This window comes from Oryzias latipes, chromosome 11 (assembly GCF_002234675.1).
Source record: "Oryzias latipes chromosome 11, ASM223467v1".
Classification (NCBI taxonomy): domain Eukaryota; kingdom Metazoa; phylum Chordata; class Actinopteri; order Beloniformes; family Adrianichthyidae; genus Oryzias; species Oryzias latipes.
Genome location: NC_019869.2, coordinates 21,457,131 through 21,476,334, shown reverse-complemented (window position 1 = coordinate 21,476,334; position 19,204 = coordinate 21,457,131). Strand labels below are relative to the sequence as shown.

The 19,204-nt window shown below is 40.6% G+C and overlaps 2 protein-coding genes across 3 annotated transcripts; one reads left to right on the top strand and one right to left on the bottom strand.

Moving 5' to 3' along the window:
- The first annotated feature begins 2,135 nt into the window (after window positions 1-2,135).
- On the top strand, window positions 2,136-8,355 carry agr2 (anterior gradient 2, protein disulphide isomerase family member). Its single transcript, XM_023960168.1, has 8 exons — window positions 2,136-2,449; window positions 5,171-5,286; window positions 5,385-5,448; window positions 5,537-5,589; window positions 5,666-5,742; window positions 5,828-5,891; window positions 7,939-8,022; window positions 8,125-8,355. Exons 2-8 carry the CDS (start codon window positions 5,184-5,186, stop codon window positions 8,172-8,174), a joined length of 495 nt encoding a protein of 164 aa, XP_023815936.1. The 5' UTR covers window positions 2,136-2,449; window positions 5,171-5,183; the 3' UTR covers window positions 8,175-8,355.
- Window positions 8,356-9,473: 1,118 nt separating this feature from the next.
- Window positions 9,474-17,133, bottom strand: LOC101171845 (tetraspanin-13). 2 transcript variants are annotated; one of them, XM_004074165.4, is made up of 7 exons: window positions 16,953-17,133; window positions 16,746-16,873; window positions 14,846-15,013; window positions 12,261-12,341; window positions 12,005-12,118; window positions 11,820-11,930; window positions 9,474-11,523 (listed from the first exon to the last, which is right to left on the bottom strand). In XM_004074165.4, exons 2-7 carry the CDS (start codon window positions 16,803-16,805, stop codon window positions 11,449-11,451), a joined length of 609 nt encoding a protein of 202 aa, XP_004074213.1. In that variant the 5' UTR covers window positions 16,806-16,873; window positions 16,953-17,133; the 3' UTR covers window positions 9,474-11,448. The 2 variants fall into 2 exon arrangements, with proteins under 2 accessions (XP_004074213.1, XP_020562949.1); XM_020707290.2 differs by having other exon boundaries at window positions 16,746-17,133.
- Between the last annotated feature and the right edge of the window lie 2,071 nt (window positions 17,134-19,204).

Below are 19,204 nucleotides of genomic sequence, written 5' to 3'. Positions count from 1 at the left end.
AATCTAATCACATTAGAATAAATAAATATAACGATTATTAACTCAAGTTAAGTAGAATTTAATTAATTGCTTAAAACTGAGTGGGAATGCGCGAACAAATATACTGCCTATTAAGTTATTTATTTTTACATTTCAAGTGCAGTTTTTTTGTACAGTAACAAGAAAAAGAGCTTATTGATTATCCTCAGAAAAACATTTTTCCACAATTTCAGCAAACAATAACATTAAGCACATGTCATGTAATAAAAAAATGTAAAACTTGATTATCATCACAAAACATAATCACATTAATCCAGAAATCCTCGCTGCACTTTGCAGATCCAGTTAAAAAATTCCCCTGATTTCTGCATCTGTGACCATGCAGAAACCATGGTCACTATATTAACTATATGACACAAAAAGGTTTTTTGCTCAAATGTCCAGATGCTGTATTGTGTAGCAACATTGTTTGAGCAAGCGTTTCAGACTCTGAAAACAATGAAACAGATAAAAGAGATAATAAATGACTGTATTGGTTTCATTTTCCCAGGACTAAATTCTCTGGAATCAGAGCAGAGTAATTAGACATGTTTATTTCATTGATATCATGTTCATATGGAATTGTAAGCGATTGTCATGATTTAACATTTGACTGCGTTGAATCTCTCTGTCTTGTTCCATCCCATTGTGTAACTTAACTTGAAAGAGTCTGTGCTTGATTTGAAATGCGACTGGATCCAACTCCACTGTGTTTAAGGAATCACTTAAAATGACATCCGTGTAATCAGGGTGGGACGCGGTGCAGCTGTTGGACGCAAAGTTTTAATAGGAGCCATTCCCAGAGAAGCAAATATTGACCATGGCCACGGTCCAACACACGGAGGCAATCGGCCAACTGAGCCTTTTTTTAGGACACCTCAGCACTCCACTGCCACCACATCCTGGTGCAGGCAATCGGGAAAACGTTTGTTTGTTCAAGTTCTGGTTAGTTGGGTGATTCAGCAAAGCGGTGCAGGATAGATGTGCAGAGGAATGAGGCAGATTACAGCCCACTATAGTGAGAATGTCCAGCAGTTAGTGGTTGATTACATTGATCAGCCACAATGTTTCATGATCATGGAGAGAAATTTGCAATAGATGTCATGTGCAGGCCCGGATTTAGCCAGCTCTGACATTGGGGTTTAGGCAGAACATTGGGAGGGGGTCTTGAGTCTGCATATCTTCTCATTTAAGTCTCATGTTGAATGCTCTTCCTTACAGTACCCTCTGAAATTACCGAGCTTGGGACAGGCACAAGCTGGACGCTGGTTTGTGTCCCGTTGAGGCTGGATTTGGTCATTTTTATTTCTTTAGTCAATTGTGGATTTTTGCAGGCCATCACATTTGGGGGGGAGGCGTTGCCCTCCCTTGCCCATGCCTGAATGCACCGGATACTGGTCCTGCGCAGCCCTGGGTACTGGTAGGCTGCTTTTATCTGCAAAGCTATGGGGTTTGACCATATCCTCCACATTTGAGTTCAGGTTCAGAAAATGTTGATTGTTGCACAGACCAGGACAGAAAGGAGTGAAAAGGGAATTGGAACACCAGAATAAAAAAAATAACTTCAAGTTCTTCAAAAAGATGGCAGAACTTCTAAGAAGGCATGGATTTTGGAAGCAAAATATAAGAATTGAGAGGAGCTTTAGACAACGTAGAGCTTGATTTGGTACTATAACTCCCAATTTCTGATTCATTTCACAGTAGTGATGAAATTGCGTCACTGCTGTCTTCTGACAAATGTTCCAGAGCTTTGTGTTTTTCTATTCTGTAACAGTTGTTTCTGAAACTGTATATACAGTGTGGCAGGTACAGGATGCACAGTGATGTGTTTGTTCTCTGGATCTTTTGAATTTCTCCATTAGTACTCAGGTATCCAGCCATGCTGAACGAAGCCCCGCCCACTCCCAGAAACGACCCGGAATAAAGGCCTCATTGAAGACGCCCCCCCCCCCCCCGCGCAATTGTGTGCTCTGAGCCAATCAGCATCAGCTGACTCGACCTTGGCTGTTGGCATCTGCGCGCGAGACCCAGATCGTCACCCCCCTAAATGCGCGCACGGAACCTGAGAGGTCCAGGTGAGGGTGTCCGCAAGCCCTTGGGTGGGCCTGTGTCACCCATGGCAACCGCAGCCTCAGCCGGCTCTGTTGTTTACAACTGTCGCGTGCACGTTCGCGCGCCCGCTCCAGGATGTCCTAGGAACATACACGGAAATGGACCGTTATCCCCTCCCTTGGCTTGGTCAAAAAAAAAATTACCAAAGTTTGCTATGCAAACATCGTTGCGCATCACCACTCAGACGGAGTGCGCGCGCGCGTAAAGGGGAAGGAGGCTGGGCTAGAGATTGGGTGCTTTAAAAACGGACAGGTCCAGGTTGAGGTTGAGCAGATCCTTTAGCTGGTTCGCCTCATCTCGTCTGAGCCGTCAGGAACAGGTAAGGTGACACACCTGGGGGTGCAAGTTCAAATTGGTAAATTCTTGTGGAGTGGAGTCTCAAAGAACTTTTTAATTGAGGAGAGTCACAAGGAAAACCACAGGAAAGTCATCACAGACGTTCAGCAGAAATGATCTGTGCGTTTACTTTTCATCTCAACTACTCATGTTGATTTGAACTTACTTTTTCTTTACTTTTTTTAACCTATACCACTTCCTTTTTTTAAGAAAACGTTGCTAGTATTGTTTTAAAACTCTAACAAACTATTAGACTATGTGTATTTGCTGTGTGGCTCAGCAATCAAACTGACAATGACTTTTAAAAATCAACAGATAAACGATTTTAAAAAATTTATGACAAAAAATGATGCTAAGAAAAAACAAATTTACCATTTCTTTTACTGTTTTTTACTGCACTAACATTTCTTCATAGCTTTGTAAGGGGAATAGAACGGGAAAATGAATGCAGGTAGAAGCAGAGAGAAGGTTTTTGCATAGATTTGCATGATAGACAAACACACACACAGTGTTTGGCAGTCACTGACCTGACAGTTGTCCCTTTCAAAAAGATGAGTGAGGTCTGTAACATTCATCATCGATTAACTTCAAATGTGAGACACAGAATGTAAAAAAAAAAGAAAAAAAAAAAGAAAATTAAGGAAATCACATTTTTAAAGACTTTATTTGTATAATGGTGCGGAAAATAAGTAGTCAGTTACAAAAGTTCACCTTAATACTTTGCAATGGTCTGCAGTGAAAGGGGTCAAATGTTCCTTGTCTTTACCAGGTTTGTTCAAATAGTAGCTGCTTTTTGGTCCATTCCTTCATACAGATCTTCTCAAAATCTGTCGTGATTTGGAGTTGTTGATGGTCAACGTTGACTTCCAAGTCTCTCCACAGATTCCTTATTGTATTGAGGTCCAGAGACTGGCGAAACTACTCCAGAACCTCAACATGCTTTTTATATAATCACTCCTTTGTAGCCCGGATGCAGACGTGTTTCATCCTCAGTGTTCTCACTGATGGAAGGAGTCCCCCCCCCCAAAAAAATCTCTGTCCCTTTTTACAGAAAAGCAGCCCCAATGCATGACATGTCCACCCCCATGCTTCACAGTAAGTAGGAGGCGTTCTTGGGCTGGAACTTACTTCCTCCTCCATAAATTCTTGTCCCTGATGTCCTTTGACAGCTCTTTCATCTTGATCATGGTGGAGAGGTTGCAGTCTGACTGTTGAAGGGTGTGGATATTTTCTACAGAGAATCACCTCAAACAGGTGACATTAATACAGGAAACAAGCAGAGGATAGAAGAGCTTCTTACAGAAGTAGTAACAGATTTCTCACAGACCTGTTACTACTTCTGTTTTTTAAAAATGCAATTTTTTAGATTCTATATTTGCGTTCTGTCTCACACAGTTGAACTGAACCTACGATGAATATTACAGATTTCTCTCAACTTTTTTAGTGGAACAACTTGGAGAATCACTGACTTACAAATACTTTTTTTGCCTCTCTGTGTTTGTGTAAGCAGTTTGAGTAAATATAAAAGTACATCAATTCCATAAACAAGCAGCAAGTTCATATTGGAGGCTAAAAATGATGTGTTCCTTGTTTTATTTTCTATTAAAGTTTTGATACATCTATATTCTTATATTTTGTTAGGTTTTGGCATTTAAACATAAAAAACGTGCTCATAAGTAGTAGAACTTCCTCTTCCCCTTCATGCTCTTGTCCCGTCTCCAAGAACATCACATTTTTAAACTCCGCTGGTTACTGATTAATGGTTTTTGTCCAAACCTGAATCTAGCGGTTAAAATGTAATCAAGAATTTAATTCTTCCTTTGTTGACTCTGGAGCATTGTTTCTGTTGCTGGATTTTTGGAATACTGCAGTCTTTCATCCATCATGTTTTTTTTACCGTGTGGAAAATGTGACTTTAAAAAATTAATCCGATATCAAGAACTTAATTCAAAAAGTAACTGGGTTGGTAACTAAATTCTTCTGTAATAAAATTAACTAGTTTGTAGGAAAAGTAACTACTGTACTGTAAAAAAATAAATGTTGTTGAATGTAAAAACTAGAATTTTTCTTATTATTGTGCTCAAATCTTTTACAAATTAAATCAAACTATGACAATCCTTACAAATAAACAGCCGGTACTGCCAAGTATTTTATTCACAACAAAGGAAAACTTTTTAATGACATAAAGTGTGTTTAACTTTGTAGTCCAAATTAAATAAATCATATTTATAAACTGAAACAACTGATCTGGTATACATATGAAGAGTTACACATATGAAATGTTCTTGCAGTCACTGTAGATAATTAAATACATCAAACTCCAACAACCCGAGACAATGGTGTAGAAGCAGGACCTCCACCTGAACAGCAATTTTTTTATGAAGCTGCTCCAGGCTCACCGTTTCTGCAACTTCCTTCACCTGTTTGGTCTTTTGCGTGTGGAAGGAGTGTCCTGGCTTCTGTGTGAAACCATGTTGGCTCCAAATGACTACCATGAAATCTGACACTGGCCTTAGCCAAGGATAGTTTACCAAATCAACTCATTTGAATTCATTTAGCAGTAACGGCATTATAAAAACAAAAATGCTAATTAGTTCGATTATCTTGCCAATGAAAAGTGTAAAACAGGTTTTAAATTAAAGAGGTATGTGATGACTCAGGTTCTCTCTGTGGTGGTTCTCACTATGTGCGTTTCCTGCTGCAGTCAAACCTTCAGGATGATCAAAGCAACACTTCCGGTGCTCCTGCTGGCTTTGACCTCCACCTTTGCTAAATACACCCCAAAAACAGGCCGAAGGGTTCCACAAACCCTGTCCAGAGGTGAGCGGACCTCTCTGAGGCGGAGCCAGTCTGTACTCTTTGTTTGGAAGGGTGGGGCAGGGCTTTTCATTGGTTTGTCGCTCTATGTGTCTGTCCAGGATGGGGTGACCAGTTGATCTGGGCTCAGACGTATGAAGAGGGGCTGTACTGGTCCAGGTCCAGGTATGAAACACCCCCCCCCTCCCAAAAACAACCTACTGCACCTTATTCAAACTGCTGACTGACTGCTGCTGTACTATCTTGGTTTCAGGAACAAGCCCTTGATGGTTCTATTTCACTTGGAGGACTGCCCCCACAGCCAGGGTATGATCCCATATAGAGCTCTACCTGCCTCCTCTCAGAGCTCTGAAACCTGAATCGTGTCTGTTCTCTGTCACAGCGTTGAAGAAAGTGTTCTCTGAAGATGACAAAGTCCAGAAAATCCTTGATGAGGACTTCATCGTCCTCAACCTGGTGGTAGGTTCCAGGACCAACCAGAACATACTCTCATGCAGATTTCAGGCGTCACAAACTATAGCTCATTTTCTTCGCCCCCCTGCAGTACGAAACCACAGACAAGCACCTCTCTCCTGATGGACAGTATGTTCCGCGAATCCTGTTTGTGGGTAAGAGCATAGCTTCACTCCTCCTCATCCATGTAGAGCAGGGGTCGGGAACCTATGGCTCGCGAGCCATATATGGCTCTTTTGATGGTCACATGTGGCTCGCAGACAAATCTTTAATTATAGTTTTTTTTTTTCATTAGACCAGTCCTTCTCGGGCGCAATGCGATGCCAGAGGCGCGCAGTAGTAGCAGTGCTTAGAGAGAGAAATCTGCGCCAGCGCTATCAGTTACTATTATCTATTATTTCACAGAGTTTGTACCAACTGGAAACCTGTGAATTACCGTGCCTAAAACTACGCGCTCCCGTCTCTGAGAAAGAGCGCGCAGATGCGGGGACGGGATGTGTGAGGGAGAAAGCAGAGGGTGGGGCTGAGGTGTTGTGGGGACAGGCAGCAGGTGAATCGCGCAGGGATTGGAAAAACGTAAAACCCGCTTCCCGTCACTCACTGCAGCGTGTGAGTGTGTGTTTGGCTCCCCGTCTGCATGTGATCAGTCTTTGTCACATCTACAGAACATTCAGACCTACGATGACGTTTAAAGTCTCAACGCCTGAACGAAGCAGAAACTCACTACGTATCAACCAGACTAAACCATCAGCAAAACTACCACGAGAAATACTCATCATTTATTAGCAACAGAATAACAATGTTATTAAAAAGAATCCACAGACTTATTGTACTTTAAAAATGTTGAAATTAAATCAAATGCACACATTCACTTGTATTTTTAGTTTTAAACAAATTGTCGCGGACTGAGTTGGATGGCTGTTGGGCCGCGTTAAAAGTTCTGGAGTTCATTGAACGCGTCAAGCAGAGATCTGATTGGCTCTCAGTTCTGTCGCTCAGCCTGTTGTTAGGTAGTTTGGACCAATGGGGTTCAGCTATGGGCCGAATAAGGGAAATGGGAGGGCTGCAGCGGGAGCAGGGGAATATAAATTTGGGAGAAGCGCTCTCGTGTCGGCGGGAGAGATTCAGGAGTTGCTGAATTAATTGAACGGCGTTTGTTGCGGTCTGCAGTAATCGGAATAAAGAACTTTAAAAGAGGTTAAGTCTCCGTGCCTCAGTGTGGGGAAGGGACACTACATTATTGTATGGCTCTTTCGAAATTACATTTCAAAATATGTGGCATTTATGGCTCTCTTGGCCAAAAAGGTTCCCGACCCCTGATGTAGAGCAACTGGCCTGGATCTAGTTTAAACCTCAGAAGGCCATAATGAAGACCCAACCTTAATCCAGAAGGAAATTCTGAAAAGCTCTAAACACCTGGAGTTCTGCTTTAAAATGTAGTCAATCTGTGAGTTGAACTTGCGTCATTAGCCTACATTTTTGAGGTAATCAAAGACAATGTTGGTCAAAAAGGACATTCCCCCTGAGGGTCCAGAGGTTTCCTCCATACTGTCTCTTATCAGAAATCTGTATCTAACAAGTGAAGAAAAGTTACTTAAGAAGAGGTTCCAGAAGAATAGGACATTTTAAGTATGTCTAAAATATTTACAAGAAACTGTAACATTTGGGGTCCTCATTTGTCCTCGTTTGTAACTAGACTATTTCATGAAATGGTATCAAGAAAAGAGTCAGTATAATCAATGAACTCTCATCAATTAACTAACAATGTATGTGACTCGCAGCTAATTGTTGTTAAATGAAATGTAGAAAATCTTGTTTGTGAACTGCCTTAAAAGGAGAATGATGGGAACCTGAAGAACCATTGTAACTGATTTGTAATAAGGACAAGATCTAAACCTTTCTAGAAGCTTCTAAGACCCCCAGTGCAAAAACAAACAAACAAAATGAAACAGACTGTTGGATGTACTGTGTAGGGGTTACATTTTGGGAATAATGGCACCAGCTGGTGACCTTGTGAGCGACCCTGTTTGCACACGAGGAGGTGCAGTAGGCAGCAATGTCCTCCAGCTATAGCACCACCTCTATGCGGAAAATCCAGCTTCAATCCAAAAGTCAGATGTTTTCATTGTTTGTTCAACAAAACTGTTGGCAGATTCACAGGCGAGTTCTGCTTCCCTGACTTCTCTGACCACCTCTCCACAGACCCCTCCATGACGGTGAGGGCGGACATCAATGGTCGCTATGGCAACCGCTTGTATGCCTATGAGCCAACCGACATGGGCCTCTGTGAGTGCCACACACAGAATTTCCTAGTTTTCTTCCTCAAATAATGTGGTTCTTTGCACTCAGATTGTCTCCTCTCTGCCCCCCCCCCCCCCCCCCCCCCAGTGTTCAGTAACATGGAAAAAGCAAAGAAGCTGCTGAAGGCTGAACTTTGAGGACCAGTGGCGAGCCGCCAATCCTGATGATGAGCCGTCAACCCTCGTTCTGCCATCCCACAGAAGACAGCGCACTGCAAAGTTTCCTCTCCCTTTATGCTTCCTGGATGGTCAATGTTTGTTTGTGTTACTGCAGCTGTCCATTACCAGCTCTGTTGAATAAATGCGCACTTGTTAACAAGTTTTGTTGCATTATTGACATTTCTTTGTCACGTCTGTGCAAAAAACAGTTGCATGTGATCGCTGAGAGATTTAAAATAAAAACTAGTTTGCGGCTATAAAGATAGTAATTTTTTATAGAACATGTTTGTAATATTTTGAGTTACTAATTGAAAGCAGGAGAATTATCTTACTATTCAAATAAGAGTATGTAAAGCACTCTGTAGAAAAAATGGACAATAAAGTTACTTTACATGACTGAACATTTGAATCAGGTGTACAGTTGCACAAAGATGTCAGTGCTCAAGATTGTGTAAGAGAAAAAAAAGGTTATGATCTCTAAATTGCTGATATTGAAATCAAGAAACAAAGAACACAAGTTGTTTTGTAAGGACAGAGAAACATTTTTTTGGATGGATTTGAATGGATTGACAGTGAAACAGCTCCTGAGGTTGTTGTGATCCTAAAATGCCTAATTATCTGCTAAAGGAAAATATGACCTTTTTGTTTTAATAGTGTATTGATTGAGTGAAAGTTTAAAAAGAAATCATTTTCTTCTAGCTGTTGCTCTGAAATTTTGACCGTATGATCTAAGAATCTCCTGCTTTGTTGAAAGAATCCATGAGAAAGTGTCAAAAACTTTACGGAAGCTTTCTGTTACAGGTAGGCCTGATCCAAACATTTCGATTTAGTCCTTACATATTATGAAATCAGTCAAAAATGTGAAAGTTTTTTTTTTTTTAAGCATGTTTCTAGACACAAATGTCTTTATTGGTGTCAATTTCATGCACGGCTCTGGCTCAGGCTAGAGTGGGCGGGACCATGCTGCCTCTGCCAGTGACTGTCAGTACATGCATGATGGGAGAGGATCTAACACTAAGCTTCCTGTTCCCTGGTTACATGATATGCTCAGTGGGACCAAAAGGGCAGCTGCTTTCTGCCTTTTGACTCTAGGCAGTGAAATCATTACTGCTCCGTGTTTAACAATAGAGTCTGAATGCTGACACGAAATGAAATCTTCAAGCTCAAAACGTGTAGCCTCAGTATTTTTTCTACATTTACCTGTAAAATCTGCCTCTTACCAGGTGTCAACAGGCTCCACCCCTAACAGTTTTTATTTCACGTAGAGGGATGGTTAGAAAGGATTTCACAGGAAGCTTTAATGAGGTATTTCAAGACAGCACACAAGGATAGAATAAATAGACTGAACCCATTTTAAACAGGACTCCTTCAAAGACATCCGGTCACATTGTTGAAGATTAAACTTCCAAGAATAAACTCCCAATGTTGACCTGACAAACTCAAAAGTAAAGGATGACATGTCGACAGTGTGTCCAGTCACCTCTGAGCAGCTTAATGAAACTTCCAACTGGATGGAGCAGAGGAACAAAATGGAGAAATACGTTGCACTACAACAGGAAGAGCAGACGAGATCTTTGGTAAGGTTGACCTCCATCGACTGGTGTGTGCCGGATTAGGGTGTTCCAGCCCAGGAAAACCCACAAGGAGACTGAGCTGTTGAAAAAACCCACAGTCTAAACTGCTAAGTCTGAAACAAAGACACAATCAAAGTCCTCTACATCAGTTCTGTGGTTTTTCTGCACCAATCACTGAGGCCTCACTAGTGGAGATACGGCATACTTTCTTTTGAAGGGTTTCATATTAAGCTGCTGAGTTTCCAAACCATGGTAGTGTCACCACTCTGATCTGATGGAGAAGATGAAGGAAGCAGACCTTCAAGCGGGCTTCAAAGATAGCTTTGAATGTACCCGCGTCCAGGGTAAGGCGAAATCTGTTGACCTTCCTGGATGTCACCAAGAAGGGGATTTTTGCGACCAATGTAAAACGGAGGCTGTTGCAATGAACTCTTCGAATAACAAGCAATGAAATTAAAAAAGAAAAAACAAAAACAAGGCAGAAAATTTTTGAACAGGTCATTCCAATAGACCACCTTGGAACAGACAAGGAGTTGTTCCAAAAAAACTATCAGTCGGGAATAGAGTGCTGATCCACCTTCCAGGTCTGTTCGAAGAGGCAGAGATGAGCTTCTATAAAGGTAAAGGAATTTGCAGGAAAGAGTCAAGCTCAGCAGGGTCGTCTTTCCCCGCTGATTAGTTCACCTTGCTATAAGCAAAATCCAGGGAGGTCAACAGACCAGGAGTTTCTTGTGGACTTTTCATTAATGACAGCTGCAATCCAAGGAAATGTGCCACGCTAAGCTGGCGTAATAACCCCATATGCAATTACAAATAATGGCAACAAAAAAAGTTTCAACAAAGAAAACACAATCTAACAATTTTTTTTGAGAGGTTTAAAATTTAAAAGCTTTTCTAGTTTCTGCTTTCATATCTTAAACTCCTTCCGACACAAAAGTCTCTCTTTTATTTATTCAAAGACTTAAAATTTTCAAGAGTGAAAGAAAACCAAAAGAATTCGTCTTCTTTTATTTGTTATTGTGTTTGTAACAACAGCAAACGTGTGCAGATGGAAAACGTTTGGTGCTGACACACGCATAGACCTCTAGCTGTCATATGACTGTAGGAGAAATGCCCCCAGGAGGGCAGAAAGCTGCACTTGTCCCATGGTAATATTTTCTGAAAGCTGCTTTTCCTTAAATGTCCGATAGGTATGACAATGGATGCAATTACCAAGAACTTTGCTTCTATTTAAATATGCCCCCCCCTCCCACACACAAAGGCGAAAAAAAGCACTGTGTGAGCCACCACTATTATGCCATCCAGTTTTTGCATGGTGACCTGTCCAGGTTATAGCCCGCCTTTGCCCAACAGTAGCAAGGGTATAGGCTCCAGCAGCCCTGTAACCCGGAAAGGAATTTAACGGGTTCAGAAAATGAACTACCGAAGGCCTCATGCCGTCACGTCTTCCGTTTAGCTACAAAAAGCACATCCAGACGCATAAATCACAGATACAAGTGGAAAGCTGGGGGTCAGACATGTTCTGCAGACTTCTGTGCACAGAGATTCCGCTGCAACAAGTGCAGCCAGCAGGTGGTCTTCACTTTTAAAACGCCAGACGCCCCAAATCATTGCTGCAGCGATGCAACAAAAGCAGACAGGAGAGTTCTGGAAGGATCCAGATGTGAAGACTGGGCGTCTCACAGGAAAGCATTTGGGTTGGGCCGAGGGTCCCTCTGGTTCCTGTACTGATAGGTGAGCCAAACTGCCACAATCTAAAACAGAGACACACAACGAGAGCAGAGACCTGTGTCAACTGCTGGCCTGAATGGTGCAGTCAGACATCAGCATCCTGGGTCAATAGATGGGGTGGGGGTCTGGTTGTGGCGGGGCATTGCTGTGCTCCCACCATCACGCCAGCAAATAAACCAAAAATTAACAAATGTAATTTTACCTCCGTTTTTTGGCAGATGCCCTTCCTAAACACAACCCTCTGCGTTTTAGATGGACTTACACAGAAACATCAGAGAGTGCCCGCATGTGGTTGCAACACCTGTTTGTTTCTCCATACCTGAGTAAAGCTGAAGAAGAGCCCGATCCCTCCAACAAAGTGGAGGACCCCTCCTACGTGGTCCTGGATGTTCTCTGCACAGGACTGACAGGACTGGTTCTGGAAACAGGCCTGCAAAACACAAAGATCTAAAGGATAAATCTGAACCCAAAATCCTCCGGAGCCAACCTCAGATCCTAACGCACAGCGCTGCAGGTGCTGTTGGGGTCCACATGTCTGTAGCCACAGCAGTTGAGGGTCTTCTCCACATCCTGTTGAGTGCTGTCAGAATTGTTCCAGCCCATCTCCAACAGGCGATCCTGCAGCAAAAATTCTTGAGTTACAGCCATTTTCATGCATGCCCCTCATCTTTTGAAGTCAGGTTGTGTCATCAGGCCCGTCAGGCGCTGCCTTTAGCTGGAGGACGATGTGGTTGCTGTGACCAGCTTCTGCAGGCATTACCTGCTGCTCCTTGGTGATTGCCAGGCAGGCGCTGGACACGGAGAACTGCACAATGAAGACCAGGAACAGGATGATCATGTACTGAGCTTCACTGTCAAGGAACATCATGCTAAAGACAAAACAGACTCTTGAGATGGATGATGAATTGGAGGGACTTTCTGCCCCTGGATCTTTTGTTAAAACAGCCTCATGAGGGCCCTAATCACTGAATCTTACTTTGCCATGTCCATCATCTCTGGTGATTCTACCATGTTCCATTCTAGAAGTGACTCATAAGGCACAGAGAGGAACCACATGGTTCATTTTCAGAGAGACAAAAGATTTCAATTCACTCGATTCGATTCAGTTCAATTCAAATTTTGAATTTACACGGTTTACACATTTGACACATCCTATATCAAGACCTCATAGTCTCTTACCATCCAAACAGAACACTTCGCCCCCAAAATGCAGGACTGCTTGTGGTTCCTAGAATTTGTAAAAGTACAGTTGGTGGTAGATCGTTTAGCCACCAAGCCCCTGTTTTATGGAACAAACTCCCAGCTCATGTAAGAGAAGCCGACACAGTTTCTACATTCAAAGTTAGACTGAAAACAATCCTCTTTGAACAGGCTTATTGTCAGACTAGCTAGCATTTAGAGATTATTTACCTTAATGTTAATGTGTTTAAATTAACCTTAACAATAGCAATTAGTTGTTAGTAGGCTGCTAGTAATTTTGAAGCTGGGGTAACTATGGTGCACTGGGGTTCTGTTTTCTATTCTCATCTACTTCTACCCTCCTTCTCTCCTCTATTCCTGATCATAACTTATCATTTAGTTCTCCATGCCTCTGTCTGGTACAGTGCGATTCATGTATTGTCCCTCTTTTCCTCTCCCCTCCTGGGGAGTGGAAAAGAGTGCTTCCAGACTCCAGTTGGCTCATCCGTGCTCCTGTACCTGACCGTGTACCTTGTCTCTACTCCTGCTCTGACACCTGGCTGTGGATCCTGTCTCCGGCTCGACTCGCGCCCCCCGACTGTCCCCCCAACTCCATCTGGATGAAGCTCGTCTGCTGGACTTTAAATGTGTAGTTGTAGAGTTAGATAAATTAATTCTTCTCTAAGAGTTCTGGTAAATCGCCTGTCCATCCTGGGGGAGGATCCCTCCTTCATGTGGACACCCCTGAGGTTTCTTTGTTTTTTTCAGAATCCGTTTTTTTAGGAGTTTTTCCTTACCGCGAAGGGGGGTCTAAGGGCAGGGATGACTGTTTAGTTAAGTCAGTTTGTTTGTTCAATTTAGCATTTTCCTATTGAATTCTATGCATTCATGATCCTTTTGATTTTATGTTTTACTTTTACAAATTACTGATACGAAGCCCATCGAGACAACTGTTGTTGTGAATTTGGGCTATACAAATAAAATTGAATTGAATTGAATTAGACATTTGTATAGAAATGCATTTTTAATCTATATATAGTTAGAAGATGTTCATATTATTTTTATACAGTTTATTTAATGTACAATCTAGTAATTGCTAACACCACACAGTGTAACATGATTTCTCAAATGGAGAAGCTCCAACAAAAATATGCATATTGTTAAGAAACCTGTGTTTCAGTTTGGCCACTAGGTGGAGCTCGCGCTATAGCATTACATTTTTTATTTGAGCAAAAAAAAGCTGTGCTTTATATGCCTATGAGCATACAGAGCTGTTTATTTAGTCCACAATGTATAGATTGACCAAGCGTTGGCATTAGTCGCCCTATGGGAAATTCCATTATATTCATTAGCATCAAGCCAGCAGACTTTGGCTTACTGCTGTTTTGCGTTCGGTCACTGGAAAAGGAAAGGCATAAAAGATCGATCTCTTCTTTTATGGATAGATCGTTGATTTATTAAGCTTGGATCAATTAAGATCAATTCATCGATTTTATCAACCCTAATTTTTTCTTGCAGACATGACCCCAAGAACTAGAAAGTTATTTCTGGTTTGGGTATTGTTAAACTCTAAGATCTCAAGTGTAAAACTTTGGGCCTGTCCAATACAAAGCATGTGACATGCACGTACAACTGCCCCACAAATTTCCCCCCTGATCATGTGACATTGCCAAAACAATGGTGACTACAAAAGGAAGAAGTATTTGAAGCAGAGAGAGACGGATTTTTTTTTATATAAGGGGCCCCCAATCCAAGACCTTAAAGAAAGTGACCAACTAGATGTCCCTGAACGACCAATTGAAGATTACCTGGATTATGCGTGTTCCACCTATACGAAGCAGCAAAGAAAAGGGCAGATGAGGAACACACCAATCCTTGAGTGCTAGAATTGGATGTCCTTGCTATAAGCAATTGCCGCAGAAATGATGACGAAGAGGTCAGATCACACTTACCCTTAGCTTTCTCTGCTAATGACATACTATGATTATGGATTTCTTTTTCCCCATTCGGTCTCTCATAGTGTATAAACATCATAGACCGCTTATCTTTTTGAGAGGAATAACTTGCATAATTGGTGACAGACAAATACGTTTTTGCCCCACAAAACAGCAAAACTGGCTTTTAACTCCAGCTCCAGTAACCTGCTGCGCTCCTTCCAAAGGATACAAAGAAGAGGAGGACCTGGTGGTGCTTCACAGCCCCGACAAGTCCCACCAGTGCCACCAAAAAGAGGAAGACACCCACGCCGATCACTCCTCCAACCACCTGGAAGCTGGACAGCAGACCCAACCACTTTCCCCATGCAGCAGTGCCAATCATCAACACACTCACCATCTACGATAAAGTCAGAGCACACATGAAATATTGGTCAGGTTCTCATTAATGCAGAAGGAACAAGTTCTAAAAACATAATTAGTCATTCAAGATACATAATTAATGTCAGTTTTAATTGCCATGACCAGTAATGGATCAGCTCTTCACTTGTAGAGAAGCTCAAACATCCAAACAAAGGATTTCCAAAAAGAAACATGTCTCAATAATATTTGCCTTTGATGTACTAAAGTATTCACATTCATGAACAGAACTAATGCCTCTCTTTTACTGCATCAACATTGAAAGAATTAGTGCAACTGTTTGAGTTTAACACACAGTTAACATCTGCCTTTCAGCGTAGATATAAAACACCCCCACAATCTGCACTGAAATGTATAGTTATATCTCTTTCATAAGAGGTTTGTGGTTGTAAAACCATGTCTGCTCAAGTTAATAGATTTTGCTGCAGCAAACAAAAAATAAATCCAAGGTCAGGATACTTTGGCAATACCAATGTGTCCTTATAGAAAAAAAACAAGTCTGTATAAGTTAACTGAGTGTGTGAAAAATATCAAATGCTGTTTTTCTCGTGATGATATGACAAACTGACAGTAGAAAACAAACCTATTTTAGTCATAAAAATTAACAAGGTTATTGGTTTAACAGTTTGCGATCTGATAGGCTAGTGAGAGGCTGCATGCTGATTGGCTGCTGATCAGAAAGCTCAGACAGAAAGCTGATCAGTTTTGAACAAAATATTTGTGAAAAATGAACTTTTCACTCTCTGTCGATCTGTACATTTTTTTTTTTTACAAATGCACACTTATTTTTCGTGGCCAGATGTTTTTTTTAACTGGAGTATTTAAATATTCTTGCTATTGAATTTAAAAAAAAAACAAATGCATAAATTTTGTTTGCAGATACAAAACTTGTTTACATCATTTTTAACACCAAAATGCTTGATAGTACACCAGCCAGTTTTTGAAGCATTCTGCCAGATACACCTATATTGCAAACATTCCTCTTACCACTTCACCCATTTAACAGACGCATTTGCATTAGTGAATCGTCATTTTTATTTGCACAAACCTTTATTTAAAAAAAAAAAGGCCTTCACGTTTGTATTTTGGTGTCTTCCAGCTTTCTGCTTTTAACAGACCCAAACAATATTTTTGATATTGATAATGCCTAAATAAACTGAAATTTAATTTCAAAACTTGGACCATTTACATGATGAGAGTGACTAGTGATTGTTATTTAGAACCTGACCAACCTCCAGTTACTTTTATTTTGAAATATTACTGCACGGAGGTCAAATGGTTGCTGCTACCCACATATTGATTCAGTATCTTCTGACAAATATAATTAAAAATTTAAAGACATTTAAATATTTATAATTCTATTTGTGCAAAAACAACTGTGTCCATAATAAATTCAAAAACTAACAAAGATGAATGACCTGACTTCTAAGGAGATAGAATTTTTGGACATCTAAAATGTTCTTTACATCTCCACTTTAGGTTTATAAAAGGATTTTTACCCTGCATAAACTGTATTTCTATTTTAATTCTAAGAAAGTAATCATCATCTTGAAACAATAAAGTTTCTGATGTTTTTGAAGTTTCTGTAATCTTTGAAATCGGGCAGTTCTATCTTCACGCGATCATCTTTAGCTGTACAAGTCTCCCGAACCTCTCGAACCCGGACAGAACCGCGTTGAGGATGGTCCGTTTTGAAACATATGGAAACTTACCACGTAGAGGATGTTGATAGCACTCAGGCTCTCCCTGGTGCAGGTGAATCTGCAGCCCATGTCAGCAGGCGCGCGCGCGCTACTGGTGAGCCTCGAGCTGAAGTTGTTCACGGGCAGAACTGGAACCGCTGAAAACAAGCAAACAGGTGCTGGTGGTTATAAGATGCGATCGGAACAGAGAAGCGAGGACGCACAAAAAAACCCCACCGGAAGTGGCTGTCTCAGTCCCTTGGAACAGCGAGGCAGAAGTTAATTCAGAGACTTTTACTCTGAAAGGTAAATGGTCCCTGATTCCTGCACGATGATTGGTACAGAGGAAAGCCGAAAACGTCTTCAGAAAACGTTCTTCATTTCTTCAAAAAAAAAAATAAAAAAAAATAAAGAATGCATTTAGACTCCCGATCTTCTGTTTTATGGTGATAAACAAACAGCAGCAGGTTCTGAAAGGAGAATGTTTCTTGCTAAAGTTCTCCATTAAAGTCTCTTCCAAATGTTCATGCGGTCAACTAGGTTGTTGGTCTTAAAGGTTAGATTAATTTAACAGCACTGGGATCTTCTTCTGGCTAAAGCTTTGGTTGAATAAGTGCAGCAAGTCTGGACAAGGCATCAACACCATCTGGAGCTGCAGCCTTTTTTCTGCTCCAGCTTTCTGTTCACTTGTTCATGAAAGCAGACTAGAAGATTTGATTTGTGTTGAAATGGTTTATTTCAAGCAATCAAAGCAAGAATTATGCACACAACAATACAATCAGCCGTTATTCATCAAACTTAGGATGATCAGAAGGCCTGAAGTTGAGGAACAGCAGAACCATCTGATGTATAGCACCAAGATCATTTCAAATACGAGGTCAGGACATAAAGACATATCTAACCAATTGAACTCTTTCACTTATTATTATTACATATATATATATTATAATAATATTAATTATATATATATATATATATATATATATATATATATATATATATATATATATATATATATATATATATATATATATATATATATATATATATATATGTACATATTATTTAATAATAATATAATAATACAATATAATATATAATATATTTTACTGCCAGCAGTAACCCCTGCTGGCATGCTGGAAACCTAACTGTTGTTCCTGGACCTGAGGTTCGACTATAGGACGGACTCTCGTCTCCAGTACCCTAGGATAGACTTTCCCAGGGAGGCTGAGGAGTGTGATTCCCCGGTAGTTGGAACACAACTAGATCAAAAACAGGATTGGACACCAGTATTCACAAACTTTGGGGTCATCTTGATAGGAAGGGCGCCCTGGTAGCACAGGTGTAAACCTGTTATGATGGTTGCTTAAAAAACACAAAAAAATCAAGTTAATTATAAAAACAAGTTCTTTTTTCCTGAATCTCATCCTCCTCATCCTTTTCATCATCCGAAAGCTCCAAATCTGAATCTTCTCTGACTATCTGGTATAGAATCCTCTCTGCTTCACTTTTTTCTCCAAACATTATGTGCAGTCATTGAATACATTAAAATGGTCCCGGTGTCCTTTACAGTGGACATTCATTAAATGCCTGCTGTTTTAAAACAGAAACCATGAAATTGTTTTCAGATCTAAAAATATTGTTCCTAACATGTTTATGACCAATAATATATATAATTAACATGGTAAAAAAGGAATAGATACATAGTATTTGACTTCCCTTTCACCTTTCCATAAAAATAGGTATATGCTATGGTAGCCATCTTGGTAGAGGTAAAACTTAAAGATCCCAGCATGCAAACTCATCACATGACACATCACTGGAAAGCCCAGGATGTCCTCTACAGAGTAGAGTAGGATTTTGAAAGGTATCTCTTAATTCCTTAAAAACATACAGGTAAACAAAATGTCCATTATAGAGGGCATAAATTACTGGGCCGGGTCTCAGGAGGATATAGTAAACATGGATTCATTAATTAGGGGGAGGGTTTCTTTAAAAAGCTTGATGGGGATTGGGTCTAAGAGACAAGCTGAGGTTTTGGAGGACGTAACAATGTGCAATACTGCATTTTTTCACCTAGCAATTGTACTAAAAAGAAATCTTGGATTGTTTCCATTCTCTGATTTTAAGGTTGAATAGTACTGTGTTCTAGCTCTATGAAGAGTTTTTGATAGCAACAATTGTGTTATAGTGTAACAAGAAATCTTCAAGCAAGCAAAAATCTTAGCTTTTGCTCATTTTGTTTAAAAGTTGGAGGAAGGCCATCAGATAACTACTGAGTCACCTTCTAAACAGGGATCTGCATGAACACTTTAATAAACTGAAGACTGCGGAACAAATCATCTCTAGAACAGTCACATTCAGATTTTTTTTTTTTTCATTTTTACTATTTGTAATTATTCTAATAGAACATCTGATCCTGCCTCTCTTCTGTCATTTGCTGGGTTAGTGATATCATGTTTGCTTTGGAAAACTTTCCGCCTCTGGTT

Coding starts and splice junctions, on each gene's coding strand:
- agr2 (XM_023960168.1), top strand. CDS start 5,184: ATGATCAAAGCAACACTTCCGGTGCTCCTGCTGGCTTTGACCTCCACC. Junction 5,287..5,384: donor TCCACAAACCCTGTCCAGAG/GTGAGCGGACCT, acceptor GTGTCTGTCCAG/GATGGGGTGACCAGTTGATC. Junction 5,892..7,938: donor TCCGCGAATCCTGTTTGTGG/GTAAGAGCATAG, acceptor ACCTCTCCACAG/ACCCCTCCATGACGGTGAGG.
- LOC101171845 (XM_020707290.2), bottom strand. CDS start 16,805: ATGGGCTGCAGATTCACCTGCACCAGGGAGAGCCTGAGTGCTATCAAC. Junction 15,014..16,745: donor CTATCAACATCCTCTACGTG/GTAAGTTTCCAT, acceptor ACTTTATCGTAG/ATGGTGAGTGTGTTGATGAT. Junction 11,931..12,004: donor CCAACAGCACCTGCAGCGCT/GTGCGTTAGGAT, acceptor TGTGTTTTGCAG/GCCTGTTTCCAGAACCAGTC.